General features: G+C 43.2%; 7 protein-coding genes and 1 non-coding gene across 8 annotated transcripts; 5 read left to right on the top strand and 3 right to left on the bottom strand.

The window, feature by feature from the left end:
- The first annotated feature begins 897 nt into the window (after positions 1 to 897).
- On the top strand, positions 898 to 1,014 carry FA14DRAFT_t5. The gene has a single exon. It is a non-coding gene; the product is annotated as a tRNA-Lys (tRNA).
- Positions 1,015 to 1,131: 117 nt separating this feature from the next.
- Positions 1,132 to 2,441, top strand: FA14DRAFT_160004 (putative MET22-protein ser/thr phosphatase). Its single transcript, XM_025498487.1, has one exon. The coding sequence runs from the start codon at positions 1,257 to 1,259 to the stop codon at positions 2,346 to 2,348; it is 1,092 nt and encodes a 363-aa protein (XP_025358734.1). The 5' UTR covers positions 1,132 to 1,256; the 3' UTR covers positions 2,349 to 2,441.
- Positions 2,442 to 2,445: 4 nt separating this feature from the next.
- On the bottom strand, positions 2,446 to 3,537 carry FA14DRAFT_163820 (putative RFC3-DNA replication factor C, 40 kDa subunit; the record flags this gene model as incomplete). Its single annotated transcript, XM_025499847.1, has 2 exons — positions 2,446 to 3,483; positions 3,535 to 3,537. The coding sequence occupies 2 exons, from the start codon at positions 3,535 to 3,537 to the stop codon at positions 2,446 to 2,448; spliced, it is 1,041 nt and encodes a 346-aa protein (XP_025358733.1).
- A 3,167-nt stretch (positions 3,538 to 6,704) lies between these two features.
- FA14DRAFT_115194 (uncharacterized protein) lies at positions 6,705 to 10,619 on the top strand (the record flags this gene model as incomplete). The annotated part of the gene is made up of 4 exons (XM_025496097.1): positions 6,705 to 7,484; positions 7,662 to 9,617; positions 10,089 to 10,355; positions 10,485 to 10,619. Coding segments are annotated over 4 exons (3,138 nt in total), but the record flags the coding sequence as incomplete, so codon positions are not given.
- A 362-nt stretch (positions 10,620 to 10,981) lies between these two features.
- FA14DRAFT_143491 (uncharacterized protein) lies at positions 10,982 to 12,083 on the bottom strand (the record flags this gene model as incomplete). The annotated part of the gene is made up of 2 exons (XM_025497212.1): positions 11,389 to 12,083; positions 10,982 to 11,322 (listed from the first exon to the last, which is right to left on the bottom strand). Exons 1-2 carry the CDS (start codon positions 12,044 to 12,046, stop codon positions 10,982 to 10,984), a joined length of 999 nt encoding a protein of 332 aa, XP_025358731.1. The 5' UTR covers positions 12,047 to 12,083.
- Positions 12,084 to 12,244: 161 nt separating this feature from the next.
- Positions 12,245 to 14,923, top strand: FA14DRAFT_171123 (glutamyl-tRNA synthetase). Its single transcript, XM_025500308.1, has one exon. The coding sequence runs from the start codon at positions 12,310 to 12,312 to the stop codon at positions 14,866 to 14,868; it is 2,559 nt and encodes an 852-aa protein (XP_025358730.1). The 5' UTR covers positions 12,245 to 12,309; the 3' UTR covers positions 14,869 to 14,923.
- A 306-nt stretch (positions 14,924 to 15,229) lies between these two features.
- On the top strand, positions 15,230 to 16,614 carry FA14DRAFT_160001 (uncharacterized protein; the record flags this gene model as incomplete). The annotated part of the gene is made up of 1 exon (XM_025498486.1): positions 15,230 to 16,614. A coding segment is annotated over exon 1 (869 nt), but the record flags the coding sequence as incomplete, so codon positions are not given.
- A 394-nt stretch (positions 16,615 to 17,008) lies between these two features.
- Positions 17,009 to 18,557, bottom strand: FA14DRAFT_160000 (uncharacterized protein). Its single transcript, XM_025498485.1, has 2 exons — positions 17,778 to 18,557; positions 17,009 to 17,592 (listed from the first exon to the last, which is right to left on the bottom strand). The coding sequence occupies exons 1-2, from the start codon at positions 18,417 to 18,419 to the stop codon at positions 17,077 to 17,079; spliced, it is 1,158 nt and encodes a 385-aa protein (XP_025358728.1). The 5' UTR covers positions 18,420 to 18,557; the 3' UTR covers positions 17,009 to 17,076.
- Positions 18,558 to 18,891: the final 334 nt, after the last annotated feature.

Here is an 18,891-nt window from a genome sequence, read left to right as displayed (position 1 = left end):
AAAGAAGGCTTCAGAGAAAAAGAAGGCTTCAGAGAAAAAGAAGGCTTCAGAGAAAAAGAATGCTTTATATGTCCCAGTTGCTTTTATTTTCCTTTAGAACAGTGTAACAGCAAAGCCATACTAATCTATCAATATTTATCGAAATTCGTTCAATACATACCAGCTCTCTACAGTATCTGATCGGTATGCAAGAAGTTTATTATATTATCTGCGCTTAAAAGACCGAATCCAACTAGCTTTTACGAGCGGCGATCGACAGTTTCGGTAGAGCACTTATAAGTAACTCCGACAAGGAATACTCGCTTCTCTCAGAATGATACTGCCTCAATATCTCGCTTAAAGAGATGCATACAGAAAGCAAATCAGCTTGTATCGGGGCTGTGATACAGTAATCTCATCCAGGATAAAGTTCTATTTTATCACCTAGATAAAAGATACTTATGATATACTTTAAGTTCTACACTAGGTAACTTTTTATAAAGGAAATATTACACTTAGTCTCTTTACCAGTCAAGACGACTACTCTGTATAAGAGTCGAATGCACTACCGATTATGCTACGAAGGCTTAGATGTTTAGATGCCAGCATATAAGCACATATAAACCAACCTGCTTTTCGCCTACTCGTGTCTTGAGATTTATCTTTTTCTGTACTTATATAAGGTATAATATATCTTATGAATATTTCTCCTTTTATTCTTTTCACCGTTATTCTTCTTTCTTTGCTGTTTTTTTTTTCTTCTTGGTCTAAGTATTGCGGTGAAAATGATAAAAGGAGAAATATTTGTAAGATATATTATGCCTTATATAAGTATAGAAAAAGATAAATCTCAAGATACGAGTAGGCGAAAAGCAGGTTGGTTTATATGTGCTTATATGCTGGCATCTAAACATCTAAGCCTTCGTAGCATAATCGGTAGTGCATTCGACTCTTATACAGAGTAGTCGTCTTGACTGGTAAAGAGACTTTTCAGATTTAATCGAAAGGTTGCGGGTTCGAGCCCCGCCGAGGGCTTCTAGATTTTTTGCCTTTTTTTTTGCTCGAGCGTGAACGAATTACGCGTGAATGTATGCGAGAATATTTAAACACCGCTTTGATGCTTGGCTTTAGTGAAATGCATTTTGAGAAGACTGCACTTCGAATGGGAATACTTCAAACCATCATTGTTTGCTTGAATGCTTTGTAGACGATTACTTACAGCACGTAGCATATACAAAATAGGAAATATTAGAGGAAGCATACGACTAATAGGAACAATGTCTGATTACAGAAAAGAACAAGAAGTTGCAATAGAAGCCGTTAGAAGGGCATCATTGATTACGCAAAAAGTACTTCAAACTTCAATTTCATCATTGACAAAATCGGATAAATCACCAGTAACAGTTGGAGATTTTTCAGCACAAGCTATCATCAATGCAATCCTCGCTAAACATTTTTCGGACGATAAGATCGTAGGAGAAGAAGATGCAGATGATTTACGTAGCAAAGATGCAGACAAAGTTGCACTAAAGGAAAAAGTGATCGGTTTGGTAAACGAAGGTTTGATGGCAGAAGGAGCAGATCAATTGGAAAAGCCATTATCAGAAACAGAGATTTTAGAAGCGATCGATAAAGGAAATTGTCAAGGAGGCGTTAAAGGTAGAATGTGGACTCTTGATCCAATCGACGGCACCAAGGGTTTCTTGCGTGGAGGACAATATGCCGTTTGTTTAGCTTTGATCGTTGACGGAGAGGTTCGTTTGGGCGTTATGGGATGTCCGAATTTGCCAATCGACAAAAGTGCAAAGAAGCCACAAGAAGGTAATTTGGACGAAGTGAAGCAACGTGACGATCTTGGTGTAATCTTTGTTGCATCTGAAGGAAAAGGCGCATTCCAGCGTCCATTGCATGCCACTTCTTCCACTCAACTTACACCGATCAAAACTCGTGAAATCACACCAGAGATTCTATCAAAAGCATCTTTCTGTGAAAGTGTTGAAGCAGGGCATTCTTCTCAAGGTACAAATGCAAAGATTGCCGAATTTCTTGGAATCTCTTCCCCAAGCGTACGCATGGACAGTCAAGCAAAATATGCAAGCGTCGCTCGCGGTGATGGTGATATCTACCTTCGTCTTCCTGTCGGAGATGGATCTTATCAAGAAAAGATTTGGGATCATGCTGCAGGTTGTTTGATCGTCACTGAAGCAGGCGGAAAAGTGTCTGATGCAAAAGGCAGACCTTTGGACTTCTCTATCGGACGAACTTTGAAGAACAACAAGGGTGTGGTCGCAGCACATGCATCAGTACATGCAAAGGTTATCGAAGCAGTGCGAAAGGCATTGGAAGAAGAAGGTCGCGGTCATTTGTAGGCGTTGATAGACCTGTATATAGAGTAGAGAAACAAAAAGATGTATTCAGGAATAAGCTAATTTGACAGTATACAATGGGACTTGATGTGTTTAATTTCTACTTCTTTGACAGTTGAAGGGCAATCTTGACACCGCCCAGTAGTGCAGATAATTGAATCTTCTCTGAGGCTCCAGTACTGAGACGGTGTTCGATCTGAGCCAGTTGATCTAGCAGATAAATCCTGCTTTGCGGTGGTAATTTGTACGTTGCCAAGCAATCAAAGATTCCCGTCACCAAATCTGCCAATGCCATCCCTTTTGAGGTTTTGAGTTCGCTAACATGTTTATATGCAGTTGTAAATTCTGCTTGCATCATCGTCTCGACAATCTTTTCGATATCTGCCGGATGTGGGTTCCCTGTACAATTGTATACTGCCGTTTCATCAATACGATCATAGGCTGCATGGCATGCCTGTAAGATGTTCAATGCCCTTCGCATATCACCACGGGACAGCTTGATCAATGCAGTCTTTCCGTCTTGTGTCAAATTACACTTTTCCTGATCGATCACGACCTGTAATCTTCCTTCGACTTGATCCAATTCTAGTGGATTGAAGCGGAACTTTGTACAACGTGATTGAATGGCAGGAATGATTTTATTGACGTAATTGCAAATGATGCAAAATCGAACGTTGCGTGTATATTGTTCGATCACCCTTCTTAATGCTCCTTGAGCAGCTGTCGTCATTGCATCAGCTTCATCAAGGACGATCAATTTGAAACCACCTTGATTGCTGAAAACGTTTCTTGTACTGGCAAAACTTTTGATTTGTTCACGTACTACTTCGATACCACGATCATCCGAAGCATTCAACTCCAAAACGTTATTTCTGAAACTTGTTCCATAAATCTTGCGTGCCATTGCAAGAATGGTTGAAGTTTTACCCGTTCCCGGTGGTCCATAAAAGAGTAAATGGGGTAATCGATTCTTTTCGATAAATCGTTCGATTGTAGAGGTGATATCCTTGTGTGATACTAAATCTTCCAACGTTGCAGGTCTGTACTTTTCCACCCAAGGTAACAGATCTTCATCTATAGCAGAGGCCCCTGCTTTATTTTCCGAAACATCTTTTGCTTTACCTTTTCCTTTATTACTCTTTGCGAAGCTTGCGCTCACTTCTTCCAGCTCGTGCATGTCAGTGTCTGCCATCTTGTCTGCTTGCCAGTCTAAAGGAGAATGAGCCGGTGATCGCAGTGAAAGATGAGGACAAAGAAGTCCATGAAATGAAACGAAAGGAACACTTAACCTGCATTAAGAAGAAAGCCCATTGACGCGTGCAGTTTAGGGAAGCACACTGACTGTACACGCGTCTACAGGGCGATGTAGCCAGGCGCGTTAAGCACTTCAGTCAGTGTTGAACTTAATAGCTGAAGTAAGCAGCGAAATAGGAATGGTGATTCCGTGTCTTTTATCATAGAGCAGAGAAAGATGTAGAGTATTGATGCTAATCGGGATTCACACTATTAGTGTTTTTTCTACAAAATCACTTGGCGTCACTTTGTATGGATCTGGGCATCAAATGAACCTTTGGACAAGTTCATCAAACCCCTCTTGATTTCATTTTAGCCTATGAGGAATACAAGCACAAACCTTCTTCTGACGTTTAGCGTTATATGAACCCTTTTCACCCTTTGTCAATTCAAGAATGGATCTTCTAAAATGCATGATGAACTCTCAGATCACTATAATAGTGGAAGTCAAGACTGAGCCTGGATGTACTACTGTATATGCTCTATCTTGCTGTCTCTCTCCCTCTAATTGACACGCGTACGTCGCCTGTGAACGTCATTTTGCGGTCTTTGGTTGAGCAGCAGCATTAATCCTCTCAAGCACAAACTTTAATGAAATCCGCGTCTTGTCCTTCACACAGCGATTGCGCCCAGCCTAATGAAAAAAACCTCCACTTTCTTACGGAGTTTTAGCATCAACTCTTTTTGGCTTTTACAGTTGACTATTTCCGCAAGAGAATCGTTCATCTATGTCTGCAACACTATGTACCACAAATGATCATCATTTTGTCAATAATTCATTCACTGTACATCCCTTGTGATCGGGATCTTAATTTGTTCTACACAAATTCTGTAGGAGCTTAAAATATCGTATCATTTCCCTAGGCCTGGGGCAAACAAGCTCAAGCCTAAAGGCCTTCCCTGGCTGATGTACGCGTGTGTGCGCCGCGCAAGGCCATCAACCTAATGAGAGTGTGTGTATGAGTGTGAGTGTGTGTGCCTCTTGTCTCTCTCGCTCTCTCAGTGCGCTGCGCAGTACCCTACGTGAGAACAAATGCAACTTATGAGCTGCTCTTTAAACGTTTACCATCAACAATCTACCATACAATAAACGAATGGCGAACGATCATCTAAAGAAGCAATAAACGTGTAACAACAAGCCGGAAGAGAGAGACAAGGGATTGCCTTTTGTGAAAAAAAGGTACTCAATCCTACTCATCAAAATCTCCACCACTGATCGTATCGAAATCGGAACTTGATTACTTTATCCTATTTCGATCCCCATTCATTCAGATGGACAGTCCAGGAGGACCATCCAACTCAAATGCATCAGCAGCAGTTAGGAGAAGTGCTGGTGCATTGAGAGGGTCACGGATTCAATCTGGCCATCTAACGCCTCAATCACAGGATGATGGAATCAATCCATCAAAAGAAAGTATAGACCCAACTTCAAACAACAACAAAGACACCAAAGATGAAGGAAGGAGAAACGATGGCAACATATTCGGAGACAGCACGTTATCGAAAGATTATGATGTTTGGGATCCAAATGACTTTGTAAGAACCTCAAATACTGCACTAACTCCACCAGGCGCGATGAACGAATTGCCAAGTATATCACTTGCAAGTCAAAACGAAGCACAAAGTAGTAGTGAAAATGCACCTTGGATGAAAGCAAACTCACAACGATCGCCTGCCGATTACGATTGGGCAAATTTCGTATACGCCTACAGTCGAGGAAGATGGGACCCTTCCATGCTTCCACATCCGCCCAGCGAGTCAAATTTATACCCAGGCACTTCCACACGAATCAGCGTCGTTATGGATGATGTGAAGAGCACGAAAGTGAACGATCAAGGCGCGCAAGATGTATTAGAAAGGATTCGAAGGCCTTCTTTGGAATACGTCCAACGTCCTCAAATGGCCAATAGAATACTATCCGATTCAAATTACGCCGTCACGAATACTGCTTCGAAAATAGTACCTCCCTTCAACGTAACCTCTTCTCTTGATGAGCCACAGCGTTCAAAGTCCGTACTTGATGGTTTATCCGACGCACAGGAGAGAAGAGGAAGTGATGCTAGTACGAAAAGAGATTCAGCTCCCGCATTCATCGATCCTTTCCGGATCGTTCAGATTGCGTCTACCAACAGTGCTCCTCAGGTTGGCCAACTGGCTGCTTTGGGAGATCTTGCTCAACGTGTGATCGATCGAGAAAACAAAGACATCGCAGGAGAGAAAAAGGGCGGCTCAAAGACTGATAGCATTGTTATAACAAGAAATAGTATCGCTCGACTACCCTCCGATCCGTCTCATAAACGTATCGTAAGCAATGAAGCTCGAATCTTATCAGGACAAGCGGAAGCATTAGCGGCCAAGGCTCAAGAGCGTAGGTTGTCGTCTCAATCCACTTCTTCTTCGACTATCACTCCATCTGCCTCGGCTTCGGCAATTGCTTCGTCTACATCAGCTTCAGCGATTGCCGCCACTCGACCTGTATTGGCAGCCCAAATGAGCGAATTGACCCTGAATGCAAGTCATACCAGCAGAGGAAATGACCTCGTCAGTCTCGATTCATCGTCATCGCTATCTTCAACCAGAAACGGTGAGGACGGGTCAGCATCAACTGCAACACAGAGACCGGCACCTATCCCTCTTCAATCGCATAAAGACGAAGATAGTGGAAAGGGACAACAGACTACGTCTCCCGATTCTGCTAATCCGCAAACTGATAGCCGAGTGGCCTTGACTGAAAATGAAAGGGGAAAACTTGAGGGTATAATGAATGATCCGGATGATACTGATGCAAGGAAGATTGTAGAGAAAGATCAAGATGCGATGAGGTCTGAAGATGCATCGCAGGCAGAAAATCAAGGTTCTTGCCCGGCCGATGTCATAATTGCGACGGCAACCAGTCGTGCCAACTCTGGTGGAACGGGAGCCGGGAATGGTACCTTACGCCAATCGAAACAATTTGATGAAAAGGACCGTAGTCGGCGCACTTCAGAAGCATTCGTTCAAAGGATGCCTGTCGAATTGGCAACTTTGGGATCTTCCGTTAGTAGTCCTAGTTTGTCCACACATATTGGCCTAGGAAGAAGGGTAGAAGAATTTTACAGAAAGCACGGATATCTTCCAGCTATTATGCCACCTGACGAAAGTGAAAGAAGACAAGCCCTGAGGCGTTATGGACCTCCGACTGTACGTGGAAATGTGAATTTTGAAAGGATAGCGCATTTAGTCAAATTGGTATTCAATACAAAATTGGTCTTGATCAGCTTGGTTGGTGAACAAACTCAATTCTTCCAGACTGAAGTGGGTGCGAAAGGACTTGGCTACACGAAAGATTGGTTGCAAAAAGTGGCAGCACCGAGAGATTGTTCGATGTGCGCACATGCAATCTTACAACCGGCTGATGAACCCTTGGTCGTTTTGGACACATTGCGAGATTGGCGATTTGCAGGCAACCCATTGGTGATTGGTGATCCCCATATCCGATTTTATGCTGGAACACCTTTGCGCACTTCTGATGGTCATAATTTGGGAAGTCTATGTATCATTGATGATGTGCCTTGGGCAGATTTCAATCCAAGATTGCGACACACGTTGCGCGAATTCGGAAGGGTGGTCATGCGAGAGATGGAACTCATTCGTGATACGATTCATCTTCGTACTCAAGACCGAATGCAGCACTCAATCGAATCCTTCACGCGAGAATGTATCGAGATGGAATCGATTGAAGCAGAAGACGATAAAGAGCATAAGCAAGGCCTGCATCAGGTATACGCTTTGGCAGCAAAGAGTATGAATGAGGCATTGCAGGCAACCGGAGCAATCGTTTTCGATCTATCACAATTTGAGCTGATGGTACCGACGATACAAGGAGATGGCACGGACGTAGGACCTGATGGTCAAATCTTTTTGCCAAGTAGCCCTTATCATTTGCCGGATTCTGTTAACTCTTCTTCTCAAGTACCGAGTAGCGTCAACAGCCGAGCATCTTCGCCACCAATTCCAGGCAATGGCAGTGCACCTTCTCAACAGGAAGAACGTAAAGTACCGCCGATGGCAGTGTTGGGAGCTTGCGAATCACAAGCACCACCCTCTACGCGAGAACAGCCAGTACCTCTATCATCTTATCATCGAATTGCAAACTTTCTTCGCAGGCACAGGGCAGGATTCTTTTATTCATACATTCCTGCGCCTTTTCGACATCTTTTGCCTCCAAGCACCTCAAACCTTTTACTGGTTCCCATCTTTGGACTGAACAGGCAGCCTTTTGCTTTGTTGTGCGCTTATTCTCGACAGACAGACGATGGACCAACTTTGGAAGATTTCAAGGAATCTGGCTTGCAATACTTGCGCGCTATGGGTACGATCATTTTGAGCGCAATCTTGAAGAAAGACATCATGTTAGCGGACAAAGCAAAGAGTCACTTCATCTCAAACATCTCTCACGAATTGCGCACTCCTTTACATGGTATTTTGGCAGCGGCAGAGCTTTTGAACGAAACAAAGTTGAATTCAACGCAAGGATCTTACCTAGAAACGGTTGAGGCATGCGGAAAGAGTTTATTGGAATTGGTTAATCACGTTTTAGATTTCACGAAATTGTCTGGAAATTTCCATGCAAAACAAGCAGTTGTCAAACCTTCACAACGATGCGATTTGGTAAAATTAGTACAAGAGGTTTGTGAGAGTAGCTGGATCGGTCAAATGGCTAAAAATCTTGAAAGTAGACAAACTGCTGGAATTGGAAGTGCGTATGCACATGGATCAGAAGTTTCATCTTCTCATTCTAGCTTGGATGCTCTTGAAACAAAAATTCCAATCGCTGCTGGTTATAACAATTTGGTTGAAACGGTTATCGATGTTTCAATGCGTACCGCAGGCTGGCTGGTCAAATGTGATGCTGGTGGAATTCGAAGAGTTTTGATGAATTTGATCGGTAATTCACTCAAATTTACAACGAAAGGATTTGTTCATGTTTCCTTACGCGAAGTTCAAAGTAGCGAAACGCATGTATTGGTCGAACTTGGAGTTACAGATACCGGTAAAGGTATCTCACGTAGCTTTTTGGAAGAGCAACTATTCCATCCTTTCACTCAAGAAAATCACCTCGGTCCAGGTACAGGATTAGGTCTCTCTATCGTGAATAGCATTGTGCAGTCCCCTGCGATCAACGGAAAGATTGACGTTTGGAGCACCGTTGGTCAAGGTACCGAAATTCGGGTCACATGTGAACTAGAACTCTGCAAAGATGACGAGACTGAAGGACCAATCTACAAACCTTTCTTGAACGTTGAACATCAAAGAAGCATAAGCTTCTTGGGCTTTGATGAAGAGTTGCGCGGTCAAAGCGATCTTAAAGACGTCCTACGAAGTTACTTTGAAGATTGGTGGAGATTTGAATTCCTTGACAATATCGAAAAGGGAGATATGATTCTGATCAATGATGACTTGAGTCTGATCAGAAAAGTCCTCGACGTACGATCAGCACCTCTTCCGCCCATTATCTTATTGACTGGTGCACGAGGAAGTTCGATAGTGGAAGAATTATGCGACGAATATCAACAAAGTGGTGGTGTTGTTCGTCTGCTTTTCAAACCCGCAGGACCGGCAAAATTGGAGGCTGTAACAGATTTCTGTTTGCAATGCTTCGAAAGAGGGCAAGCAGGTTTGCCTATGATTGATTTGAACAGTGCACACACAACTCCACTCCCAAGTCCTGCAGTCAGCAGAGAGGATGGCAAAAGACAGGATTACTTTGCCAATGCGGACAATGTGACAAATGATGACGCAGTCACACCGAGAGGGCCTCCAGCAATTTCCACTTCTACCGCTACAGATGGTGTCGTGCCTCGACCAGGTATGAGACCTAAATTGAGCAACGATTTACGAAGGAATTCGCATCACATCTCTCCCGGCCCTCCTACTTCGGCTGATTCTGCGCTCATCCGCAGGCATTCTTCAGAGGGAAGAACAGCAGCGGCCAATAATGTTACCAGGGAGAGAGATGGGTCGATACATACGAGCTCTGGCGATACACATATGAGCACCGAACATAGCTATCCTAGAAGTGGATTAACAGATGGAATGCAAAGTAACAGCAGTGGAAGCAGCAATGGCAGTAATAGCAGTGCAGTCTCTCGTCCCTTGATGCCAACTCGAAGTATTACCTATCACGAACCTCGATTACAAAGGTACGTTTTGATGTCGCCTTTGCGCAATGATGTAGAGGCAGTGGATTACTTTGGCCCGGCAGCCTATCAGAACAGTTACAACCAAACGAACGCCAGCAGCAACAGCTCAAATCCAAATTCGCCCGGCAGCGTCATTTCTTTGGAAGGAGGAGAAGGAGCTGTGCTGAGAACAGCGATCCAAACAGCCGGACTTATGAGACATCACGTTCAATACCCTGGCAACACACATCTGTCAACAAATACAGCATCTGGTTTTGGAGGTACGAAGAAAAGATTGCAAATCCTTAGCGTTGAAGATAATAGTATCAACAGAAAGGTCTTGGCAGCATTTTTTGCCAAGATGGACGTTGATTTGGTTGAAGCAACAAATGGTGAAGAAGGTGTTCGTACGTTTGAAGCTTATGGACCTTTCCATTTTGATGTAATCTTTATGGATTTGTCTATGCCAGTCTTGGACGGTATTGGCGCAATGACTCAAATTCGAAAGATTGAAGCTGAGCGTTTCAAGAACGAGCAAAGCAATACGATGGCTTGGGTAAAGAATTCAAGAAATTTTGCCAATCCAACGAGCGGTAATCATTCTCATGGCAATTCCTCTTCAGCCATGTCATCGGCTCCTGCTACGCTATTGGGCACACCAGGCGGCAGTAGGCCATCTGCACAGGCAAGATCAAAAATCTTTGCATTGACGGGAAGAAGTTCGGATGAGGATAAAAGACGTGCGTTTGCGATGGGCGCAGATGGCTTCATCGTTAAACCGCTCAGTTACAAGGTTCTTTCTTCGCTCATACATACCATCAGTGCTTACAAGAATACTGTCCCATCTGCTGCTAGCCAAACGAAGCAATCCACCTCGGACATGTCAAAGTACCAAAAATCTTGAACTGCAATTGTGCTATGGAAAAAGAATCTCATTTTCATCTTGTATTTTTTCTTGTATAACAATTTACTCTGTTCTTCCGATCGTTATTAGTTACTTCTACAAGAAAGATTGCATTTTCCCTCACTACCCCTTTGGAACACTAGCACATATTCCACTATAAATGATGTATTTCTATACCGAAGAATAGAATGGAGATGTATCTATTCAAATTATGTGGTTGAGATTAGACATACTGATCAGTGATGTGGATTCCTAGCTTTCAGCAAAGCTATTTGTTTTCAGAATAAGAACCTGAACGGATACGAAGCATTCTTGAGTCGGAAGACATAAAGCAAAAGACTGAAAGCCGAGAGCAAGATTGCCGACCAAACATAAACGCCCGCTCTTTGTTTGACAGGATCACGTTGCGTGGGCACCAATACCGTCAATGAAACCACGGAGAAGCCCAAGATACCATAAATAACGGCAACGATTTGCGTTTCAGCTGCATTTTGATTTTGAAATCCGGCTGCGAAATATTGAACTTTTCCTGCGCCATCTGTAGTGATATAAGGAGCATTACGAATTCCGTTCCACATATGACCAGCACACATGATTGTGATGAAAGCCAAAACGAGAGCTTTAAAGATGAATCCGATAATAAGACCTACTGTGATTCCTGCAGGAGTTCCATCGGGATTTGTACCTGATCCAATCGCTCTAGAAAGACGAGGCAAGATGACGAAAACAAGCAAGAGCAACGCACCTGCTCCTGCAGTGGCGACACCTGCTAGATGCCATGGGAATGGTTTCGTGTAAGGCACTTTGAAGCCAACTTTTTGTGAAATGTGATTGGCTACATCCTCTCCCTCAAATCCTAATCGATTGAAGTCATATTGCTCTGGTTCTTTCTTTGCAGAGGCACGAGGTCCGACAGTGGGTGGATAGAAGAGCAAGACGGGGGCGTACTGTAGGTTCATCTTTTGGAAAACCTCTCTGCCATTCTTGAATTCCAAATAGGCAAAAATGTGTTGATTTGTTGCGTCTTTTTGTGTTGACTTTCGTAGCCCTTTTGCAATTTGTTCGTAAATAGGTTGGAAGATTTTACAAGGACCGCATTGAACGGGTGGAGAGTCTACTGCACTCAACAAGAGTGTAACGGAATAATCTCTTTGACTACTGACGAGCGATTCGAAATCACTTTCACCACTCAATTGAACGACATTATTGGAACTCTGTTTCGATGCATTTCGATATTTTGCTGCTGTTCCACTACTACCGGAAGCCTTTTGAGCCTGTATGAGGCTGCAAAGAGTGGCAAAGATGGCCAAAAGTGTGAGAGCAATGGATTGTTGGATCCTCATCGTATCTACTGTGCGAACTAGTCCCCTTTGATGATGATGGCAAGAATGATGGAATCTTCCTGATAGAAGCTTGCCCGCTTGGACCACGCCAGTGCGCCGCGCTGTATTGCAAAGTCCGCGTGATGTGCTGGAGCAGTCAATCCTTGCAGACTTCTTTCTTAGCGCGGTTAGATGCCGCTGGGAACTTTTTTTGAAAGACTTTTTCAGAAAAGGAAGATCTTGAAAGTCTGCTCCATTTACCTCTTCCTACCATAGTAAAAAGGATGGACAAAACTACACCTACACTGCTGCTATCAATCAGCAGCAAGGAGCCCCTGCAAGCTCCTTTGGCTTTAGCCAAATACATCGCTACCCTGCCTTCTTCAACCACAACCGTTTTGCCTATTACCGTTCAATGGACTTCAGTGGAGGCAAACGAAGATGCCATTAGATTAACAGTCAATAATGGTAACGAGAAAGCTTCAGGCTTACAGGAAGTCTTGAAGAAAATCGCAGACATCTATGCTAGCTTGGGAGTTGCTGGTAAGGACAGCACTGAAAGTGGTCAAGTGGCTCACTATGTCGATCAAGCAGTGGACAAAGTAGCCAAAGTGAGCGCATTTACCGAAGCAGCTGAACAAGCAAATGAGTTGGATCAGCGAGTGTCTCTACGCACCTACCTTGTCGGATCCGGTCACACTCTCACTGTTGCCGACTTTGCCGTTTGGGGCGCTTTCCGATCTTCACCAGTCTTCATGGGTGTATTGAAGAAAGGTCTTCATGAACATCTTGCAAGATGGTTTGCTCACATTGACAAATTGGCCTCCAGCATCTCTGCCATGGAAGAAACTGCATCAGAGAAGAGCAAAATTGCTTCATCCGCTCCCAAGAAAGAGGAAGGCGGCGGTGTTGCTCAAAAGCAAGCTCATTCTTTCGATATCTTCCTTGGAGATGAGGCTAAAGAAGGTCAAGTGGTCACACGTTTCCCGCCTGAACCTTCTGGATATTTGCACGTTGGTCACGCAAAGGCAGCTATCCTCAACCATTACTTTGCACGCAAATACAAGGGAAAGCTCATCATTCGTTTCGATGACACTAACCCAAGCAAGGAAAAGATGGAGTTTGAGCAGTCAATCATTGAAGATCTTGCTTTGATGGGTATCACTGCTGATGCTACAAGTCATACATCAGATTTCTTTGATGAGCTCTACCGTCGCGCAATCCAAATGATCAAGCAAGGAGATGCATACGCTGATGATACAGAACAAGAGGAAATGCGTGCACAAAGAATGGACGGTATCCCTTCTCGCAGACGAGATGCTAGTATTGAGGAGAATTTGGAAAGATTCGCAGAAATGACGACAGGTTCTGAAACTGGACGTAAATGGTGCTTGCGTGCCAAGATGAGCGTTGATGATCCCAACAAAGCTTTGCGTGATCCTGTGATCTATCGCGTCAATGCTGATTCCGTTCATCATCATACTGGTACAACGTGGAAAGTCTATCCAACGTACGATTTCGCATGTCCGATTGTGGATTCTATTGAAGGTGTCACACATGCATTGCGTACGAATGAGTACCGTGACCGCAATCCGCAATACGCCTGGATGTTAGAAAAGCTCAAGCTCAGACCTGTTAATATTTGGGACTTTGGAAGATTGAACTTTGTTTACACTCTTTTGAGTAAACGTAAATTGCAATGGTTCGTAGATAACGGTCACGTTACCGGATGGGATGACCCTCGATTCCCCACAATTCGCGGTATTCGTCGTCGCGGAATGACTGTTGACTGTATTCAACAATTTATCTTGGCAACCGGACCGAGTCAACAAGTGATCAATATGGAATGGGATAGCATTTGGACTATCAACAAGAGAATTTTGGATCCAGTCGTTCCACGTTTCACTGCCATTACACAGAAAGATATCGTCAAATGCACTATCAATGGGGTTACTCACGGTGTGTTGGAAAAGATTATGCCCAAGCACAAAAAGAACCCTGATGCAGGTACAAAGACGACCATTTTCGATTCAGTTGTCTACCTTGAACAAGAAGATGCAAAATCATTTGATCAAGATGAAGAGGTTACTTTGATGGATTGGGGAAATGTCTTCGTCCGCAATAAGAAGGTCAATGCACAAGGTGTAGTGGAAAGTTTAGAATTGGACGCACACTTTGAAGGTGACTTCAAGAAGACAAAGAAGAAAGTAACATGGTTGGCAACAGATGAGAATACTCAACGTAAATTGACACCAGTCCGATTGCTTGATTTCGATTTCTTGATCACAAAAATGAAATTGGAAGAAGATGATAAATTTAGCGATTTCCTCACACCACAAACAATCTTTACAACAGATGCAGTGGCCGACTTCAACGTGACTGAGCTAAAGCGTGGAGATACAATCCAATTCGAACGTAAGGGTTACTACATCTTGGACAACGAACAAGGACAAGATGGACTTAGAGAATTCATTCATATCCCAGATGGAAAGGTGGAGAGCAGTAAGAGCAAAGCAGCAGCAGAAGGTGAAGATACAGTTGCACGCAAAAAGAAGGCTGCCGAAGAACGTGAAAAGAAAAAAGCAGAAAAGGCTAAAAAAGAAGAAGAAAAAGCAAAGAAGAAAGCAGAAAAGAAGTCTGGTGGTAGTGGTCGACAAACGGGAGAAGTTGTGGCAGCAGCAGCTACAACTGCTGGTTTGGCTACTGCTACCACTGTTGGCGCAAATGATGCGATCGAACAAGCGGCTAATTCATCTTCAAAGATGTACAAAGTTAAACCGGTTGCCAGTCAAACGCCCGCTGAGCCAAAGACGAATATGTATCATGTTAAGCCGATTATGTAAATAGACCATCAGTTATTGTAACGCCAGCAATTGTCATTTCATTCTCCGCAAATTCATGTTGGTAATGTTAGAGTGTGTCTTGTTGAGATTAAGACTCTTCCTGCTTCATTCATTGCTCATAGCCGTCGGGCTGTGCACGCCGTTTTGCCGTTGCGCTGTGAAGTGGCTTCTCGGCTGAGAAGCAGTGCCTTGCAGAGCCTAATCTTAAGTGTTTAATTTCTTCTTGTCGTTTTGACACGATTGACAAGTGTAACAACAGCACAAAGCGGCGGCAATTGTACCTAATTAAAGCGGCGCCTTTTTTATTTTTATCAGCTGTTCTGCACTGTGCTGCAGCCGCGCATACTACAATACTATAAAAAGAACAAACACACACTACAGCACAAAAACGGCACCAGGATTGTGTTTCACCCACACACACACATAATCCCGAAGAGAGAGAGAGAGGTCTGGGTGTGTATCTTTTGGAATATGATGAAATACAGAAAGGATCGATGGTAATCTGATTATTGTTTCTCCCCCCTCCTTTCTTATCATCACAGCATTCCGGCAGCTGCTCGATCTCCTTGCCAAAATTGAACAACGCCGAAACACTTCATTTAGACAGTTCAGGAGAATTCTCTCGGGTGAAAAGGCACCGCTTATTGCGATACACAAGAAAGCATATATAGAGACATACAGAAATTCTTTTTAACAAGTCTTGCTTCACAACTCAACAAAAAGCTAACCACCAAGTACTTCTCGCAAAAATGAGCATCAGATTGGAGGATGAGAAAGCATCTTTGATGGCAGACGTTGATGGTAAATCACAATTACCCATCGCCTATGAGCCAACGGAGAAGGAACGTATTGGTTGCCAATCTAAAAGCAAATGCGCTGCTCGTCATATTGTTCGCTTGTCTTGCACACTCATTGCTATTTGCGGTCTAGTCTTCTTCATGAAAGATTACTCTCCTTTATCAAAAATTATTGGAAAAGAAGCACACAACCCATTACGCTACTATCCCGGCAACAACAAACATGCAGCTGGATTGCCAATCCCAAGCTCGATCCCAACTGCACTTCCAAAACCTCCTTCTCCACCAAAACTTCCTCACCCACCACATTTGCCCGATCATATTCCTCATCCTCCTCATCATCGTCCGCATGGGCCACCATTGCCTGTACCGATCGAATGTTTGGATATCAGTGATGCAAAAGCTTCGGTCAATTTGAGCTTAACATTGGAACGTCCTTGGTCTGCAATTCATTTGGATCACTCATTAGAACAAGCAACGATCAATATTCAACATGAAGTATCAAGTGGACCAGCAGAAGAACATCACCATCCTCATGGTCCACCACCACCACCTCCTCGTCATCCCCATGGCCCACCTCCACCACCTCATCATCACCCTCATGGTCCACATCCACCGGGCAAGTCAGAAACAGTTATGGTCACCGTCAGTCGTACTGCCGAGAAAGCAAGACAAACTCCTCTAGTAACAGCAGACAGTTTTGCCGATGATGAAAAGAAGGAAAAGAAAGACAAGAAGGTGTACGTATGCACACTCAAATTACCATTTGCCGGCACTGGTCTTGGTTTATTCCACCACAAGCCACCACACAAAAAACATGAAGGACCACCGGAAGAACCTGTTCCACCACCACCTTCAGCAGCAAAAGAAGAAGAGCCTAAAGATCCTCATCATCCAGTTGAACCAAATTTCCCTGCTGTTTCATTGGCTTTCCGTTTCCCGGCAGGAGCTCCTTTCAATATCAAATCAGGCTTACCTGTCCGACCACCACCTCCGTTTGGCAGACATGGTCATCACGGAAAATTGCCATGGTGGCATCATCACAAGGGTGATGATAAAGATGACGAAAAATCATCCCGAAAAGGTTTTTTGATCGTTGTAACAAAGATGGTTCATCGTGTTGGCTGCGCAGGTCGTAGAATGATGGCAAAGGGCGAATGATCTGATGGCTTTTTTCTCTCTCTCTCTCGTATTGATAGCTGTATATATAGATTCACAAGGTTGATTTTAATGAATTTGACACCTCATCCTCTCGAGAGCCGTGATTTATCTGCTCATTGTAAGCTGTTGTTGCTTTTGAGTATCACCGCATAAGCGCAACTCTTCTTTTTCACCACGCCAAATAAAATGTAAGCAATCGCATTGCCAAAAGGTAAGGATAGGTATGATGTACAATGAAAAAAACTTTAATCTAAGCACCTGCTTTCCAAGTAACGATATCTCCATCAACCATTTCATAAGTTTTACCGATTTGAGAAATCTTACCGCCAGATTGAACGGCACTTTCGGATCCCAACTCTTTCAAATCATCAAATGAAAATTTATGACCACATACGAATTTTTGTTCGAAATCCGAATGAATCACACCGGCTGCTTGTGGTGCTTTGGTTCCACGTCTGATCGTCCATGCACGACATTCAGGTTGACCGCATGTAAAGTATCTGATCAAATCTAGTGCATCATATCCACTACGAATAATACGTGCTAAACTTTGTGTTGTGTTTTCCATTCCACCTTCGCCCATCAAACGTTCTTCCAATGCAACCGAGAATGGAATCAATTGATCTCCTGGATTGTTTGTATCAATCCATTCTTTGATCTTGGGTAACCATTTGTTCTTTTTGCGTTCGTAATCTTTCTCGCTCAAGTTGACCAAGTAGATCACTGGTTTGGCTGTTAGCAACATCATTGAGTTGATGACGTCGATCTGTTGGAAAGAAAACAAACATTGTCAGTAATCATGTCCGTCCTAAATCTGTGCAAAGTCAGTGTAAAACTTTTTTTCTCATTTGAACCCCGCGTTAAGAGGTATCGACGAGCTGGGTTATAATGATCGAGAGTCTCTGCTCTCTTTTTCATCTTTCAAGATTAATGCAATTAGCAAATACTCACTTCTTTATTGTTCCATTCTCCTTTACGAACATCTTTGTTCTCTTCTTTGATCATATGTAAAACCTTTTCCATCGTTCCCAAATCTTCCTTTTTCTTTCTGTCTTCTAGACTGTTATTACCTGCTGATCTTGCGGATTTCTTTTGTGTATCGATTTGCTTTTCGACCCATTCGATATCCTTCAATCGTAATTCTTTACTGATCACTTCCATATCACGAACTGGGTTCACATCTCCCTCAACGTGAATGACTTCTGCATCATCGAAACAACGAACGACTTGGAAGATACCATCAACGGAACGAACGTGACTCAAGAAAGCGTTACCCAAACCTGCACCTGTACTTGCACCTGCCGTTAAACCTGCGATATCGATACAAGTCAAAAAAGCAGGAACTTCACTTTTTGGTTTATAAGTTTGACATAGCCATGTAAAACGATCATCAGGAACGGGAACTTTTGTTTCTTCTGGATCGATTGTAGCATATGGAAAATTTGCAGCTTTTCCTAAATCTGCTTTTGCTAAACAATTGAAAAATGATGATTTACCAACGTTTGGCATTCCAACAATACCGATTCGTAAGTTATTCGATACTTTACCCAATCGGGCTTTTGGTTCTGCAGCGGCGGCCTTCTTTGGTGCCATTTTTACACGTTTTTTGGTTGAAAGTGTGAATGAAGTTGAAAATTGTTTACTGAATTGTTTTGAACACGATGCGGGAAGTCGTAAATGTGGTGTGATGATCAAAACGGTATTCAGCATGCCATCGATAGAGGAAAAGAAAGTAGCTTTGATATCAATTCTTCTTAACATCTTTGATCTTCTCAAATCTTCTAACCACACGCACACGCACTGGAAAACAACAGTCACGTGATGAATAGGCTCAACATTGCCAGACTAAGCAAAGCGTAGTTGACGCGCCGGCATCTTTACAGAGTCTAAGTGCCTAAAATGGATAAAGAGTTGACATGCCTGTTCATGGACATGATGAAATTGACTTTAATGCCTATTGACAAGAGTGGGATAAAAATAGGACTCACCAACCATTAATGGGAGTCTTTACAAATAAGGACTCACCGACCTCTAGATGTGTGCCGAATAGAACATATTGAGATTA

Source organism: Meira miltonrushii (assembly GCF_003144205.1).
Source record: "Meira miltonrushii strain MCA 3882 unplaced genomic scaffold FA14scaffold_1, whole genome shotgun sequence".
Taxonomy (NCBI): Eukaryota; Fungi; Basidiomycota; class Exobasidiomycetes; order Exobasidiales; family Brachybasidiaceae; genus Meira; species Meira miltonrushii.
Note: the sequence above shows the minus strand (reverse complement) of the source record. Positions and strands in the feature narration are given on the sequence as shown.